An 18,526-nucleotide genomic window follows, 5' to 3' on the forward strand; every position below is an offset into this window, starting at 1 on the left:
GTATATATACGGATATGTATATATATACATATATATATATGTATATAACTATACATATATATAATATAATTTCTATTTTTAGAAAATTCTAGAAAAATATCGAAATGAATATTAGTTATATCGATAAATTAGCTGAAATAATCTAAAATGCAAGGGAAAAATGCAAAAAACCCCTCAAAAGTCACTTGAATTTTGACTTTCCCCCAGAAGTTATTTTGTTGAAAAAACCCCTCAAAAATTTGACTTTGTTGTAAAAAAACCCCCTAAAAATTAAATAAAAAATAAAAAAATCACAAAATAATTATAAAAAACTAGAGACAATTCTAAGACTTTATGTGAATTGTTTTTTCAAAAATAATATCCTTTGCATCATATTTCATGGAGAGAAAGTTTGAAAAGAAAAAGAAAAATGTGCAGCTCATTTATTAACTCATGTTATTTTAACTTTTTCATGTCTACCATTATTTTTTCTACACAAATAATTGTTTAAGTAAATTAATAAAAGTAGTTTCACTAACTTTGGGGGTGTTATAAATTAGTTATGAATTAATCTATCTCTAACATATTTACTCAATCATGCACGTTACAATAATTATTTAAAGATTTTTATGTATTTTTAGAAGATAGAGGATCATGTAAGAAAACTAAAAAATTAGTTTCATGATTTTTGGATTAGTAAATAATTAGCTATACATTTAACTCTAATTAATAAATGAACTGTACGTTTTTCTTTTTTTTCAAACTTCCTCTCCATAAAATATGATGCAAAGGATATTATTTTTGAAAAAAAAAATCACAAAATATCTTAGAATTGTCTCTAGTTTTTTTAAAATTTATTATGATTTTTTTTAAAAAAAAATTGAATTTTTAGGGGTGTTTTTACAACAAAATCAAACCTTTGTGGGTTTTTTTTTTTTGCAACAAAACAACTTTTAGGGAAGTTAAACTACAAGTGACTTTTAGGGTTTTTTATTTTTCCCAAAATGCAAAGAAAAATATATAAAACTCAAAAAAATGAAACAAATTTTATTAGGTTTGTATTAGTGCCGTGTACATATTAAAATTATGTCTATGTACGAAAGTACTACTGTTTTTTTATAATTAAATGAATGTGTTAAATATTGATAAATCCATAAATAAATATTAAGATATCCAAAATTAGTGAATTCAATTTTTTCATGCTTGTTTTATAATACTCTGTGCAAAAAAAAAAAAAAAAAAAAAAACGAGCGCAACATCGACGTGCTAGTCCACCTAATATGAATCCTGTTTAACCAGAACATGACTCATTTAGCTCTATTACCATACAAGATTAGTGTGTTGGCTTCCTTCTGGCTACGTAATGTGCAATGCTCCACTATCCTTTGCTATCCACATCTCCAAACAAAGAGGATGATTTCTCCTCAGTCGGATGGACTCCGGACTCGTACCTTCCAACATCACTGAACCACCTCATCCACTACCGTGAGACGATACTGAACAAGATCACAGACTCGCAGTGGCAATGTACATGCCGTGACTGTTCCCAAATGCCAAAAAAGAAATTGCACAACCTGTGGCAGCTGCAGTTCACAAAAGCACAAAACCCAAACCCAGTCGACAACTTCAGCAAGCAAAATACTTCTGGAGTTGGGCTGTTTGTCAAATGCCAAGAAACGGCAGAAACTGCTGCCAACACGGAGCTCAGAAAAAACATGAAGGTGATTCACATCTTCTCAGTTTGAACTGTTCAGTGTTACGATGATCATGGAACTAGAGTGAACAAAACAGCATGCTTCTCAGTTCGAACAGCAAGGAGATTCCAGGGTACATCAATCACACGGAGACTAAAGGGACCATACTAGGAGACTGACTCAATCTACAACCAGATGCCCGACCCATGATTGTCACTGGCAAAACGTACAAGAACTTGACCCAATGACGGTTGCATATACAGTAAGAGCTACTTCCACAGGTTCTTGTTCGTAAGAAGCTACTGAATGCCAGATGATGACCACTGTACGTCTACGTTAGTCTTGAGTAGTTTAGGATAACGATTAGCCAACACTAGACCTCATGGATTGCTATCTAGCAGACACCTGCATCAAAGAAATCAAACATTATCACTCCGTTTGACAGTTTCCCGATGCCATGGCATGAGTACAATTCTTTTGTAAAACGGCAGGTAAATACTTACAGCATCGAGTCTTCACCATCTAGCTAGTGGTGTCCATGGTCTGGGCTCAAGAACGAACACCTCAAACAGCCATACATTTCCACCAGTCAACTGAATGAGGAACAAAAGAGAAAGCTTCAGAGAGGAGTAAGGACAGATGGGAGAATAAATGTAAAGATGCAATTGCAAAAACATAATTGGAATAACTAGAACAAAAAAATTGCATCATCGGTTGTCAGCCTCGTCGGCAAGATCAATCACTACTCTAATCGTCACTCCTGCATGTTGCACCAAGATGGATAGAACAAAATGTCACTACTCATTACATTAGCAATTTTACTGGATTTATGTCATTGAGTTCGAAATGTACCAGATTGTTCAAGATGATCTGCAATAGTACTAAAGCAGCAGTATTTGTTGGGTCAACCGTTATGAAAAACTCTACTTTGGACTAGAACTCAGATACCCCAACTGTTGCGCAAGTTCATCCACATCTTCAGTTCCTCCTTCCAACTCGGACTGCCCTGCCTTGTCTACAAAATCTTCAATCAACAGCTCTGCCCAGAAGTTATCATTCAGCTCTGACTGGTCACTAGCTTGATCCATCTTCCCACAATCTGCATTACCCTTCCCAAGCTCCTGAATGTTCGCTGCTAAATTCTCCAGCTCGGGCATTCCAGGTTCACAGAGCTCATTGAGCACATCCGAATCAAACAAGAACTGTGAATCAAGCTGCTCACTCTGACTTGTTTCCTCAGGGCTGCAAAATGGAGAATTGTCAATGAGCCGTCTTCTTTTCTTTGAGATGGCGTCCTCAAGCTCCTTCTTCTTATCTTGCTGCTGAATTAACTGCTGGAAGAACTCCGGATTTCGCATTGCTCTTGCCAAGAACCCCATCATTTGTACCTGCTTCTGCTCAGCCACTCGCAGCCTCTCTTCCATGGCTTGCACATGATCTCTAGTAGCTTGCTGCTCCTGCCTTAGCTTTACTACTTCTGTGACCAAGATGTTCTTGTCGCGCTTCAGCCTGTCAATCTCTTCCTCAAATCCAAACTCGCCAACCTCCAGGCAAGAAGCGGGAGCCTGCTGACGCGATGGTAGCACAGTTGAAGGTGGCTTCCTTCTCTTTATCGTCTTCAGTAGGTGCCTTTGATCCCTGAGGAAACCTTCATTTGCAAACTCCCACCTGTCAGGATCAACCTTTCTGAAGCCCTGCAGATTGCAACAGACAAGAAATGACCATTGTCAGGTCATATAGTCTAGTCACAAGGCAGTATGTTAGCTTGGTGAAAAATTTTCTGTAAACTCCGGATTGTAGCCTTTCATGTTTTTGAATGAGGGTAACAGGAAAAATGAGTGGCAGTATACTATATCATTTGAAGGTGATCAGTTGAGTCTTCTAGAACAAAACAATCTGGTTCTCGTACTTCATCCAGTATCTTGTTCCATCTAGCTACAATAAGAAAGTTCAAGAAACAATGTCAGGATGATACAATGTTTGGGGAGAGTTCTTCTCCCAGCATCTCCTTGCCTCACCTTAAGATGAAGCTCATTGAAGGATGTCCGTGTTTAAGAATAAACACATTCAAGTAACTATGGCTTGACACACACTAGCACTGAAACCCCACTCACACTGAATCCTAACTGCCATAGTGCCATACAACCTACACCTACAACTAGATATTATCAGAATCCTAGTTTATCTATGTGTGCAGTTAACTTTTGTTTTCGGAATAAATCTACCTGATGTTTTATCAACTCTGTACGGGAAGTCATTCTATCTTCCACAAAAAACTAAACCTGAACACGACCTAAAGTAGTAGTAGTAAGTCACCACAAATGAAACCTAGATTTCTTTTCAAGACTTTGCTATCCGCAATCCCATCTTAGAGTTCCTATAACCACACCTAGGTCAAAGGAACTGTTCTGTCTCTGTATAATGCAAGCACATAATGAATCCGCAGCCAGATTCCTTGAACATGTCTGTTTCTAAACATCAATTAATCAAATCCGGATCCCCTTTCAGTTTTAACAATCAGAGCCTCGAAATAGAGTACCTTACTGCCCTATGCTTCTTTGAAAAGTTCTTGACTTTAGTAGGACACTATAGAACTTGATGCCTAGCTGCATAAACCCACCAAATCACAACAACGCCTCACAACATTCTTACAACCCCTAAAACCTCAGCCAAATACAAGAAATTCTCCTAACATTGCACCAGTAGTTCAAGCACTCCAGAAAGATCATGACCTAGAGTCCATGACTACAAGGAAATTGCCACTAGATCAAGATGCCTCTACTTGACCACCTCACAAGAAACAGCTTGCAACCAACATGTCCACACAATCGAACGCAGATTACCAAACGTTATCACTGAACAACACCAGAATTGACAGTTCATCACCAAGAAGCAAGAACCATCAATCTACGATTCCAAAGAAAGGATTAGTGGGGGGGCAAGAAGAAGGGGGGTTCGCTCACTCACATAGGTGTTGAGCTGGCGGACGAAGCTGGAGAAGTTGCTGTGCTTGAAGAGGCGCGGGAGCAGCGTATCGGCGAAGACGTGCGGATCCCAGACGACGAAGCTGTTGCCGGCGTGGCTCCACGAGACGACGGCCTCGGTGGCCGGATCCTCCACGAGGTCGTACGTCTTGGTGAGGAACGGCGGCGGCCCCACCTCGTGCAGCCCCTCCATCGGCCGCGGCGGCCCCGCCGCATCCCTGCCGACACCATCCTCCAGCGGCCGCTCCACGAGCTCCTCCTTCACAATGCCCGCCGCCACCGGGTCCATGGCCGCCCAAGAACTCGGCTCGCGGGAACCAAGAGCCCCGACCGCAGCAAGAACTCGAATCGCTCGGCCAAGTGGCGAATCGGACGGAACCTCTAGGATATTTTTCCTCCCGGGTGTAGCTGCGGCGATGCGGAAGGGAGAGATATTTTGCGCAGTGAAAAGTGGCCGGTGAATTCGCCGGGGGCGAAGGCTGGTCGGTAGCGGTGGCTGGACTGCTAAATACCCCTCCGTACGGGCGCGTCGAGACACGTCGCGAGAGTCCTGGAAGGTTCTGGAAAGAATGGGGTTCGGGCCGGCCGGGCGAGAACAGCACGACGACGGCGCAAAAGGCCCAATCACAAGCCCACAACGCATCAATGCTGGCCCATCGTCAGAAAAGTTCTTTTTTCTTTTTTAACGACACATTGGGGTACTTTTTTATCAAAAGAACGCATCCAAGAGTATGCTATATCCAAAATATCAAGTATTTTTTACCGAAGGGAGTATTTATTCAAGACATAAACAGTGCACATGTAGGGGTACCAGCGAACTGATTCACAGGAGTTGAAGGTGACAAATTCACTTCAAGCTGACCAGAACACACTGCTAAAATAACAACTTTCACATACGACATCTTATTCTGGTAGTACATAGGACGCGTTTCGACAGCCCCAGGAAGTAGGTTCGAATGACCTCAACGAGCTTCAACAGCTTGATTTCCGCCTTCTGTATTGAGAAGTTTGTCCAGATACTCCTTTCTGAAAGGCCGCGACAACTCCGTAAGGGGAGAGGAAAGAAGTTGGACGCGATGAGGAGAATGAAAGTTAAACTTAGAATTTACCTCGCTGGAAGATGATCATGGGGACGGTTGTACGGTGTCCAAACAGGCTCACCAACGAAAAGTCGCATTGCCTGAAAGAAACATGTTTATAGTAAGCACAAGAACACGGATTCTGAAGTAAGTTATCTGATACACCAAATGCAGGCATAGAACTTCCACAATTTTGTCAAAAAAGAAAATTAATGGAATAATATGCTGCACAGGAACATACACAGTTTGGGGGCAATTAGAGATTCGGGAATCAAAATATGAATTTAAGTTCATATGCACGTAAGTTCCAAAAGATGCTCGTGCCTTCAGTGGCACAATATTATAGCATGTGTATAGTTTTTTTTTTTTTTCCTTTTTTAGTGCAGAAAATAAGATGGGTGCATATAAATTTAAGTTCACAAAATCAGTGTCCATTTCATATAATTCCAGAGCAGAATCTCGCCAATGACAACAAAATAGCATGCGAAATTCTTGTCTTCACTGCTATATCTGATGAAATGTGAGCCTAGCCTACTAAGTCCAAGCCATTTATGTCATGTGGCAAGGTCTACAGGAGGTGCAATAAAGGACTGGACCCGTTGCTGTAGAGGAAAATAAGCAATTGCATTAGCTTATTTGGATACTATCTTACCTATTACTTGCATCAAACCAGCATTTGTTGTTAATAGATTCATTTGTTAGGTGATTCTATTTAAAGAGGGCAAGTTATCTATAACTCCTCTCTTCTACACCTCCCTGAGCACCCCCTCCCTCCTTGCCCATCCCTTCTCCCTCAACACCACCACAGCCACCCACGGCTCCTGGCCACCCTCATGATCCCGCGGCTGAGGCCACCCACCAACCACAACAATCTGTGGCATTCCTACTCGAGGAGTGACAATTTAGTACAAAAGGGCCGTCAGGAAGGAAGTAGTACCTTGATGTAGTTGTTGCTGTCCAATGTGAAGCGGTGATACATTCCTGCAGGCAGAACAATCATGCCTCCTTTCTTTACTGCTACACGGATCCACTGATCATTCTGGTCCCTCACATCAAAGTATCCTAGATAACATAAGAACAGAACACATAATTATATAGAATAGATATCCTTTTCATTTTTGTGAAAGTAATAAATATACCTTGTTTCTCAAATGTGCACATGGCGATATAAAAGAACACAACAAGATACATACCACTCCCTTCAAGACAATAGCGTATTTCTTCGTCGGTATGCAGGTGTTCTTCAAAGAAATTCTTTATCTTAGTCTCGTAATTCGGCAGCTTCTCTGGGCATACATCGCAAATGTCCTGCAAAGTGCAAAGCATAAATGCTTCTTTATTGACACCAAACTATACTAGACTGAAACCTAAGACAATAAATCACCATTGCAAGTCTAAGGAGTATGAATAAACCATGTAAGAGTAGCCTCTGGCTTCACGGATTTTCTTGAGGTTCTCATCATTCTCCCAGTTATCAGGATTTAGGCGCCAGCTGACAATTCCTAGTTCTAGATATAAGAGATGCAAATGGTTTAACTTCTATAAACAGGGAAATAAACTGTTTGTGGCTTCTACTAGAGTTCAAACACAAGCTATAGTAAATGTGCAGAACTGCAAATGTGCAAACCTGAAAGCTTCTCAAGAGGAACAAACTCTTTGGGTTCGCGGTGATGAGGAAGCCTTTGGTCCTCTTGGCTATCATCCATGTACCATGCTTCAATAACCTCTATCTTACCATCCTATTGAAGAAAAATAAAAGGATTAAACTTACTGTAAGTGCGATCATAAAAAAACAAGTGAAAAATACAGATAACCAATACAAGGAATAAGAATGTGCAAGTTGATCTAAGGGAGTAAGGGTAGACATAGAATTAATGGGCTCCTGAATTAATGTAACTAAACAAATATATCAGCAGAAATTTGGAAAAGACAACATGGTATGCTAGCACCACCTCCTGATGTTGATGGTTTTTCAGCCTGGTGGAGTCGATCAATCAGGTGGGTAGACAAGCAGCAAAGGAAAGTGCTTAACTCCTTGATCATTCTAGTTGCTTGGGAACTTTGGAAACATCGAAATAATTGTGTTTTCAATGCTACCTCTCCTGATGCAAATAAAGTTGAGCGGGCAGTGAAAGCAGAGGGCACTTTGTGGTGTGCATCCGAGGCTAAGGAGCTACAAGGGTTAGTCTCGGGGGCTAGCTAGGTGCTGCTGTTTTTTTAGGTCGGGTCGTTCTTTATTTGAGTCAGTGGCGTGTGTATTTTTTAAAAGTTTGTAAGGGGTGGGATTGGTGTTTTCTTGATCTCTTTCTTCTTTAATGAAATGATACGCAGCTCTCTTGCATATTCAAGAAAAAAAACTATTTTCTGTGTACGTGAAACATGTATATGCTCTTTTTGGTGTCTATTTGGTGGAGAATGGCATAATGAAAGTGCATCTAAGCCCCCGTGTGGGTTTTAAATGATTAATGACAAACGATTAAAGGACTAATAAGTTCATAAGACGATGAACATGTAGTAGTCCCATCAGAAGAAAATAAAAGGACGATTTGGCGACCATCAAAAAGAAGAAAGAAGCGGCATATAGTTATCCCTAAGTTTTTAAGTTTAAGTTTGAATATGAATTTGAGTTAGAGTAGGGTTAACAAAATCGTATGAGATCTGGAAATCGCTACCTGGCGATTTTCCGAAATCGCGAATATCGTGAAAACCGCTCAAAATTTGGTGAGAATTTGCTCAAATTCACTCGGTCAAATTTGTAAATCGGAGGCAAAAGCAGACCGAATTGACGATTTGGTAACCGCTCAATTTGAACCGAAAACCGCTCGCATTTCCCGCATTTCGTTTATGATCAAAAACAGCTCTAATTCGATCGAAAGCCACTCGGTTTTATCGGAAACCGCTCAAGTTCAAGAAAAGCCAAAAAAATAGCTCAATCTTGTAAAATCGATAACTAATTCATCTGAGCTTCAAATCAAGTGAAACAAATTTTGTTGGTTTCCTTGTAATATGATCTATATGATAAAAGTATTTCTATTTATAAAAAAGTTATATATTTTCTGTGAGAAAATGTATTTGCTAAACCTAGTTAAATGCATAGTTAATTCTTTTCTAATCCAAAAATCATGAAACCAATTTTGTTAGTCTTCTTACATGATCTTATGTCTTTTACAAATACATGAACTCATGAAATAGTTATTATAACATACATGATTGTGTAAATGTGTTGCAACTAGATTAATTCATAACTAACCCATCGCATCTCCAAAATTAGTGAAAAAACCAATTTTAAAGATCCTTTTAAAATACGTCCTACATAAAAAATATGTGCTTGCATGTTAAGCTTTTCCTTAACGTGATGAGCCAAATCATCATATTCATATGCCTATTTTAGCATTTTTTATTTTTTTCCAAACTTCCTCTCCATGAAATATGATGCAAATGACATTATTTTTTATTTTTTTTCACAAAAGGTCTTAGAATTATCTCTAGTATTTTTAGAATTTTTTGTGATTTTTTTTTATTTTTTTTTATTTGAATTTTTTGAATTCAAATTCGAAAATCGGTCGATTTCTAAATACAGTGCGGACCGAATTGGCCAATATTCACGAATATCGAGCAGTTTCAAGGAATTTTGAAATCCTAGTTTAGGGATGTCGTACTATCAAGAGGGATACACCGATGAATTTACTTGACATGTCTCGGTGCTCATAGAATATCTAGGACAATTTGAGAAGACACATATCACCCCACGGTCACCGGGAATCTAGAATTTAACTTGGGTACTCGAAAGTTCCAGTTTGGACCAGAAGTTCCAAGTTAGTCAGTAGTTCCAGATTCAACCCGGAAGTACGCTCTCGGTTTTGGTTTTCTCATGAAACCGGAAGTTCCGGCTTTAGATCGGAAGTTTCGAGTTCGATTAACTTTTGAATAAAAGAGCAGTTGTAATAGTAACTTTTCAACCTTCCGACGTAGGACCTGGAAGTTCCAGGTTAGGTCAGAATGCTCTATAATGACTGATTTTTGGGTTGGGTATATATACTCCCCTCACCCCTTTTGAGGGGGTCATGGCTTTTGCACGAAAGAGACAACCTTTAGAGCCAAAAAAAAAAACATTCACTCCCACCTTCCTTTAGCTTGAGATTTGCAAAGATTTGTGGATTGGGTTATGAGAACAACAGATTAAATGAGCATAATTCTCACCTTGAGCACTTGAGTTCGTGAGCGAGTCGATTCATCGCCGGATTTGTTACTCTTGGAGCTTAGAGTTCATAAACAGCTAGGCGTCGCTCGTGAGCACCCAAGCTTGTGGTGTGCCACAAGAAAGTTTGTCAAGCCTACGATTTTGCCTTTGAAAGGGAAGAAATCACATAGTGATAACCAAGCTCGATCTTTATGATCCTTTGGTGAGGCAAAGGGTTAAGAGAGATCCAGCTCTTTGGAACCCCTTATTAGAGACGTAGGAACCTCATTGGAGGGGTCCGAACTTTGGTAAACAAATCGTTATTTCCTTCACTTGGTTTGCTTTATTGAGCATTTGTTCCTTTTGTTCACTTCATCTTATACTTGGTCGATCTCTACATTAGTGAAGCTCTAGTTGAACTAGATCGGTGCATAGGTCGACGGCTTCCTTGTGAACTCATGGATATGCATTATAAATACTAGAATTGAGTATGGATGGTTAAAGTTAAGTTTTTCTCTCTGGCACCGAATATCCGAGTTGAACCTGGAAGTTCCGATTAAGGTCTGCCAAGCTCCGGTGAGTTTCGTCACCGTGCACCATCGCCCGCCTTCTCCGTTGCGCCCCGAGGCCCACTGACCGGTTCTTTAGCACCGCAGGACTCAAGGAAGCTTCCCTGACCCCCGTTTTCGCTTCTCCGTCACCACAGCCAAGGCCCCGCTGAGCTCCGACCTCACCACAGCCATCTCACCGCCGCTGGCCACCTCCGATCGCCTCAAAGCTCTCGGTGAGACCCCTTGTCCCTTCTCTCTGTTTTGTGCTGTTTCCCGTTGTGTTTGGTAGCTCGTAGCGCTAGATCGAACTTCTCCGACGATGCTCTGGTCATGCCCGCGGCGGTGGCACCGTTTTCCTATCGCCGCCGGCCGCCAAACCCTCCCCAATCGCCCTGAGCCATCGGATCCCTCGTGTGCGGTCAAGATTAGAGGTTTAGATACCCCTTCGCCCCTTTGAATCGTACCCGTCGATTTTGAGATCAATGGATTAGATTTAAATAGAGGTAGCCCAGTCAGCCTTGCCACATCAGCGCCACGTGTCGTAGCAATATCATTAGCTTTGTCCGGCGTGGCAAGCCACGTCAACACACCCGAGCCTCGTCAGCAAGCCCAGTCAACGATGACATCATGCTTACGCAATAAATAGGTTTTTCAATACAAAAATAAGCCTTTTTATTCTCTAAAATTAGGTAATCTTACATTTAAGTCCCTAAACTTTTCTATTTGCAAAAAAACCTATGTCAATACTATTATTTTACTTTTAGCCCCCTACACTTTTATATAATTACAAATAGATCCCTAAAATTTTACAAATAAGTCCCTGCAACTTTCTATTTTTACTAAATATCCCTTTTCTTTTTACAGAAAGGCACCTAAAGTTTCAAACCCTCATAACTTTTCCGTTTTAGGTGATTCTTGCGCTCACGCGATCGTAGCAGCGAGTACTCTCCATTAGTAGGCTTTTTATAGTGTTTTGCTACTATTTGGTGTACTGTTTTTATATGTTTGTGCTTGCTTGTTTCTGGAGTGCGCGATTGCAATAGAAGACAAGCAGTTCGTGAACCTGCAGGACCAGACTTTCGAAGAGTTTGAGCAATCCACTGTTGAAGACAAGTGTCCTTGATCACATTGATCCTATTGTATGAAAGTGTATCTTTTACTTTCTAGATGCATGCTTGTCGATATGAATCCCATGTTTAAGGTTTATTAGTACTTTCCGTGATTATCCTTGTCGCTTGTGTTTTTTCTATGTGTCAGGGGTAGCAATACTTAGTCATACTGTCGAGTTGGGTGGGTTCTGATTAATGGTCTATACAACATGAACCGAGTTGAGTAATCTTTTGTATCAACATGGATCATAGGGATCTAGTCAGATTGGTTTGGTTGGTATGACTGTTGTGTGCACATTAGGAATGTGCGAGTACCTGCTTAGATTCTTGAAGCCTGTAAACTGACTGAACAACGCAACCACAAGGTTTATATGGGTATAGCCTAACCAATTAATTAGATGTCTTTCTTAATCTGAACGCATCAGTGGACGGTTGAGTGGCACAAGAGGGGACCTCTGCAGTGAATGAAATCCCTGTTAGCGGTAAAACCATAGTGGGTGCATATGAATTTAGATGCGCTTTGTAAAGTCCTTGTAGTGAGATCCCGGATCTACACCACGGAAGTATGAAGCAAAACAGGAATCACGACTCGTGAGTAAAGTGTGCAACCCCTGCAGAATATAAAACTGATCGATCAGCCGTGCTTACGGTCAAGAGCGGGCTGGGACTTCTTCATGATTAGTGAGGATCTTGGATGGTTGATTTTGCGCTCCCCCGGACAACGCATGTGGATAGATGAAGGATCCGCTATCACTAGAAGTTATCTTAGTATTTTCTTTAAGACCTACGAACCTTTTTGTAATGAATCTTATCGTTATGTAATCCCCTGGACAACGCATGTGGATAGATGAAGGATCCGTTATCACTGGAAGTTATCTTAGTATTTTCTTTAAGACCTACGAACCCTTTTGTAATGAATCTTATCGTTATGTAATGACACTGTTATGTTATCACTTATAAAGTCACCGTATGTATGAAACTTGATGCTGAAATACATATAGAATGCATCTGGTTTGTTTTTTTAAAACCGAGTGTGACAGAAGACAAAGAGAAGTATTCACAATGGAACTGCAACCCTTGTTAGCACCAGTGACTAGGGATGCATCCACATCACTATAAGGTTTACAGTAAGTCTAAATCATATAGTTATTTCTTCCGAGTGACAGCACAACAGGACACTAAATTATCCTAACTTCACATACTTCTTTCTGGAAAGAAATCCAGGATCCTGGAATATGTGATTTTGCATTAAACGGCCATACTAACTTCTTTTCCTTCATCGAGGCTGTAGAAGTGAAGGAATAACAACAAGTGGGTTGTAGTACGTCAAAAAATATTTGTTTGGTTTATCCGTTATTTAAGACTAAACAAAAGAGGTCAATTGATAGCATTCTTGAGGGCTCCTCCAGCCCTCCAACTTTCAAGGGCGCAATGGAACAAAATAAATGCTAATGAGACAGCTACAAAAAGACCCAATCTGCAAGTGATTGTGATAGTCCAAATCTCTCCTATTAACAAAGACCAATCCGAAATTTATGATGTTTCTGCTTCACAGCATTAAAACCACGGTTACTTAGCACTAGACCAGAATTAGTCTAAAAGATGCGATTTTCTCCAGACCACTTAAAATCCATTTGGTATTAGAACTCGCACCAATTGAAGCATCTAGTTCATCTCCTTGGCCATCAGAGACATCAAGAACTGCAGCGATTTCAACGCCGACTTCCCCAAAATTCTATCCGCAGCATGTCTCGAACAATAACCCAGCAAATTTCGACTAAACATTAAGCCTCTATTACTTCCTCATCACAAAATCTTTCTGAAAAATCCCCATCGTAAAATCTATCGGCCTCACCCCAATTATCTCCTCTTTTCCTCACCCTTCAGATTTCCTCCCTCCAAGAACTCAAATCTACACAGAAGCATTTCGCAATAAACAAGCAAAACTTCTCCTGCTCCGCCACTTTCTTTATCCCCATCGATTCGTGCCGTCACAACCACAACACACAAACGCAACCCGATAGAAGAGGAAGAAAAAACAAAAATCCAACTTTTCACGATACAGCATCCTTTCATCCTCGCGTACAAAGAAGAACAAGGGAATATAGGGGGCAAATATCGCGTTGTGGGTACCTGGAACTCGGTCTCCATGTTGGAACTCCTCGACGCGATGTGCGCCCTTGCTTTCGCTTCCTCGACAGAATCCCTGAAACCGCAGGAGAAATTTTTATACCTGACTCGGCGAGGTGAAGAGATTTGCGCGTATAGGCCCCTGAGGAAATTTTTATTTTTATAACAATTGGCTCCTTGGACTTTGATGAGCCAAATGGTCGAAGGCCAAAAAGTTGCATGGTCTATGCTGGTTCTTACCAAAACATCATAGAATTAGATCCGTACCTCTGTTCTTTTTACTTGAGACGGTCTTAATGTATGTCTTTATCATTATTTTTCTCAGAATTTATTATTAAATTTATTAAAAATAAAACTATTTGAAAGCATTTTCCATAACGAAATTACTAATATCATTTGCATGTGACAAAGCTTCGTACTTTTATAAGTAGAGTAAAAATTTTATAAAATTTGACTATATGTATCTCTAAATGATACTTATTTTAAAACGGAGGAAGTATCATATTTTGGATACAAATTAGAAGAAGTGTAGCTAACCACGACACAAAAATATCCAACAAAATGCTTGGAGCACCGTACCTTGTCATCCCGTTTCTTTTAACCAATACTTTCGGTGGCTCAAGTTAATTCTATGTCACTGGATGCGATCAAATTCTTCCTTAGTCTCGACGATTTGGAAAAGTAGAAACAAACCTTGTTTCGAGAATAATCTACTTCATTCTCCAGCACAGGTCGTTTAATGGTTAACAACCAGGTGTCTGAATACGAAAGTGGAGGAATCTACTGCACTTCGTTGTTGGTTATTTCTGGTCTCATATGCTTTTGTTGTATCGATTATATTCCCGCACTTGAATTATGTAATTTCGTTGTCTTGGTAATGAAATCAGGGTCCGCCCCTCTATGGCAAAAAGAAACGGAGACGTGGCAAGATCAATGTAAATCTTAGCCTTATTAGGGTATGAACAGCATTAGGTATTTATGGTTGGGTGTTTAAAGAAAAAAATGTTAAACATCTATATAAAAATTATAATTATTAATATAAACAAAGACTATAACATGATTAACTATCTTATTAACTCTAATATAAGTAAAGGTGTTTAAGTAGTACCTTGTTCTCCGTTTAAACACATGTGCCAATACAATCAAGTGAAAAAAAATCTAATTTTTTCTCATAATCACCTCTTCTAAACATCACATTTTACATGATCTTAGCAGACATCAAACTCCGCTCCTTGAATGCGGCGTGGCTCAGACGCTCATGTGATCATATCCCCGGCCGGACCTTTTTGTCATCAAGTCCACATAAATTCGTGATATTCACTTGGAGAGAAGATGCAAAGCCGTTCGGCTCTACTATGAGCCTAGGCTCGACGCCATGCGGTTCAGAAGCGAAGCCGTTCGGCTCCATGCCGCATTCCGTGGAGATGATGACGAAAGGCTGCTGCAATTTGTTTTTGTTTGTGTTTTCTTTTTCTTTTTCCCAAACGCAACGGCGGCACGCCGGTTTCTTGCGGTCCTGGTGCATGCAGGTGCAGGCGGCTGGCTGCACGAACCATGCGGTCCGAGCCTCCACGTGCTGCCGCGCAAAATCCACGCTGCGTTCCTTGTCTGCAAAAATCAATAAATAAATAATATATCAGATCATATTTAAAAATAATATAATATTGTATTTGCTAATGTAGAATATATATTTGACACTTTATTCATCGAATACAGATTTTTGGTACACCGAGCATCGAAAAATAGCAGGCCCGAGTATTTTCGGCATCTCATATTCCGAATACGGCACTGTGCACCGTATTCGGCACATAAGGTGGCGAAAACACATGAGACCGCTATTTTTTGATGCTCGGTGTATCAAAACCCATATTCGATGAATAAGATGTCAAATACATATTCGGTGAATACAGCGCACCGTGTTGTATTCGGCACCTCATGTGCCGAATATGCTGGACCCTGTCGCGTGCTGCTTTCGGCGTCTCACATCGCTCACATCACGTCTTGTCGCAGCTTTCAGTGCGAGTGTGACATGCTACTCCTTTTCTCTGAATAAAATGAGCTTGCTGGCTTCAGTTGAGAAGCAACGGCGCGAAAAGAAAAAGGCAACTGCAACGCGAGAAGAGAAGGCAGCTGCAACACGAGCTGAGGAGAGCAGCAGGAGAGAAGCAATGCGAGGAGCAGCAGCGCGAGAAGGGAAGGGAGTAACGGCATGAGCAAAGGAGGAGCAGCTAGAGATGAGCAACGCGAGAAGCAGCAACACGAGTTGAATATTTTGAGAGCGCTCCCTTTCCTTTAGGTAATTACTTAGATTATTAATAGTAATTGCTTAATCCATTCAATTACATTTATTTAATTATATTAAGTTGATAAATTATAGTACTTATATTATTTGCTTAGTTATTCAGTGACAACTCATCGCATAAATAGTTTACTGCAAACCGCAAAATAATCAAACATAATTAGTTTCCTAAAAATTCTGCGCCTTTTCTTATCTTAGTGATTTGGTATGTGGTATTGCACAATGAGAATGATTAAATAGTATTCTTTGCTAGTCATGTTCCGTTTGTACCACTATATTGTTGACGCTATATTTATCTAAGAAATGAAATGAATTGTTTGTTGTATTCCTTTATTAGGATTATCCATTATTAATAGCTGAAGCGCTGCTCCCAACTTTGAATTGCTTTGAATGACATATGCATATTTCACCACCAGTTGTATGGGTCTTGTGTTTATGGTGTTGAGTAGACAATGTGATAAATCACCCTATAAATGTGTTCGGTAATATAAGATCAAAAGGTCTTGTATGTAGAGGACCACTCGTCATTTTTCTTCGTTTGTTGTACTTTACAGAACATGCAGTTGGATATGTGTATTTGTGGTATTGTGTGAATCTAAATTTCTTGTGGAATCTAGATGGCTTCGATTGCAGTACCTTGATGGTGATGTGCCTTATGTACATCATGCACATCTTTTATCTCACTTGATACTTTATCAAATTATAGGTCATCTATTTTAATAGGGGTTTCAAACCACAAAACTGTCTACTCACTATTTCTCTATGATTTATGAATTTGTTTTATTTAATTATATTAAGTTGATAAATTAGAGTACTTAGATTATTTTTTTAGTTATTCAGTAATATTTATTATTACTTTTAATATTTATTAAATATTTAATCACAATAGTTGTATATTAATACTTAGTTAATGTTTATTAAAAAAATTAATTCAATGTTAAATATTAATTATTTCATTTGAATTCAATATTGATGATTTAATTAGCATTGTTAAGTAATGTATTATTTAATTTGTATTATTAATTTACTTATTATTTATTGAGAGACGTAATTAGTTGTGTATCATACATATATCTAAGTAGTTATTTTATTACATGTACGTTTATTTAGCAGATACAATATGATTATCTATATTTATTATGTAGAGCGTCCTGTTGTTTTGCACGACGTAACAATTTAGAATTATCAGCATATAGATAGTACGATTGAGCTACCTATTGACCTATATGGCTTGAAATCATATGTTGTAAGTCTTTTACTTGTGAACCAGCAGTCTTATACTATTGTCCTAGAGGGTTTGCGACTACGACTTATTCCAAACAGTTCAGTCGTTGTCTATACGTTATTCGAGATGAGAAGGAACAACGCATGAGCTTTGTACCCATGCAAGATATTGGAGGAAAACTTTGAAATGGTGGAGTACGTAAACATAGTGTCACGACTGGTGTAAAGGTGATATAGTGACTAGCGTGGAAGGATCGGCCTAGCAGGTGATGCATGAAGAGGAGGGAGTGCATGCCGGGGAGGGCAATTCTAATACAGAGGGAGCTAGAGTGGATCCTTCTGAGGTAGATGCAGGATGCATAGATGATAAAGCCGGTGGTAGTAATCCAGTTAAGAAGCTGCTGACCACATTGACCTGGTGCCAGCGATCCAGTACTTTCGTGGTGTTAGGATGCTAGATTGTGCCTTCGTTAAGTATAACACCTTATCCAACTGGAAATATCATAATAGCAACATCCATATCGGACAACAATTTCACAACAGGAATGAGGTCATTCACTTTTTTAGCAACTATGATGTAATGACAAAAAAGGACCACAAGTGCGACGGATCTAACCCTACGGAGTATGAGTTATGTGTATCAAACACCCAAATTGTCCTTACTCTGTACAAGCACATAAGCTAAAATATGAAAACTATTTTATGATCAGTAGACACACCTGTCACACCCAATTTTAATGGATAAAACTATATGCGGCTTATGTGTGCCCAAGATATTTAGCACACATAAGTATGTCACAGATGAAGTAACAAAAGCACTACTTTTATAGAATAAATATTGAACTCTTATAGCAATTGATATATAATATCTTCTATGTAGATATCTGTAGTGAAACAGAAGCACTTGTGCCTAATAACACCGCAGACAACCAATCGGGAGACACACGCCTAAAATATCACAACCTTGTCTTGATAGTCTTCACCATCTTCACTCATTGAGAAGCACTACACATGTCACATGGCATAGAAAAAATAACAAGTATGAGCACATAACACGCTCAACAAGTGTACAAGAAAAATAATGATAGGCAAACTTACATCAATGACAAGCTAACTCAAAGGTTTATTTGCATAAATACAGACAATAAAGGACAGTTAAGTAACATTATTAAATTAAGTGAAGTTTAACCAAACTTCCCACCAACATCACCACTGAAGTCAAAATCTTGCACAAAACCTTCACCACACATACCATCCGGTACCATCGTAACTACATCTATGACCATAACTAAAACCA

The 18,526-nt window shown here is 39.5% G+C and overlaps 2 protein-coding genes across 3 annotated transcripts; both read right to left on the reverse strand.

The window, feature by feature from the left end:
* Positions 1 to 1,650: 1,650 nt before the first annotated feature.
* LOC133904136 (heat stress transcription factor A-2c-like) lies at positions 1,651 to 5,153 on the reverse strand. Of its 2 annotated transcripts, none has more exons than XM_062345635.1 (4): positions 4,641 to 5,153; positions 2,526 to 3,367; positions 2,177 to 2,266; positions 1,651 to 2,078 (listed from the first exon to the last, which is right to left on the reverse strand). In XM_062345635.1, the coding sequence occupies exons 1-2, from the start codon at positions 4,944 to 4,946 to the stop codon at positions 2,597 to 2,599; spliced, it is 1,077 nt and encodes a 358-aa protein (XP_062201619.1). In that variant the 5' UTR covers positions 4,947 to 5,153; the 3' UTR covers positions 1,651 to 2,078; positions 2,177 to 2,266; positions 2,526 to 2,596. The 2 variants fall into 2 exon arrangements, with proteins under 2 accessions (XP_062201619.1, XP_062201620.1); XM_062345636.1 differs by having other exon boundaries at positions 2,177 to 2,433.
* A 259-nt stretch (positions 5,154 to 5,412) lies between these two features.
* LOC133904137 (acireductone dioxygenase 1) lies at positions 5,413 to 13,870 on the reverse strand. The gene is made up of 7 exons (XM_062345637.1): positions 13,710 to 13,870; positions 7,364 to 7,475; positions 7,150 to 7,244; positions 6,930 to 7,044; positions 6,674 to 6,798; positions 5,767 to 5,837; positions 5,413 to 5,683 (listed from the first exon to the last, which is right to left on the reverse strand). Exons 1-7 carry the CDS (start codon positions 13,725 to 13,727, stop codon positions 5,620 to 5,622), a joined length of 600 nt encoding a protein of 199 aa, XP_062201621.1. The 5' UTR covers positions 13,728 to 13,870; the 3' UTR covers positions 5,413 to 5,619.
* Positions 13,871 to 18,526: the final 4,656 nt, after the last annotated feature.

Source organism: Phragmites australis, chromosome 21, assembly GCF_958298935.1.
Source record: "Phragmites australis chromosome 21, lpPhrAust1.1, whole genome shotgun sequence".
Classification (NCBI taxonomy): Eukaryota; Viridiplantae; Streptophyta; class Magnoliopsida; order Poales; family Poaceae; genus Phragmites; species Phragmites australis.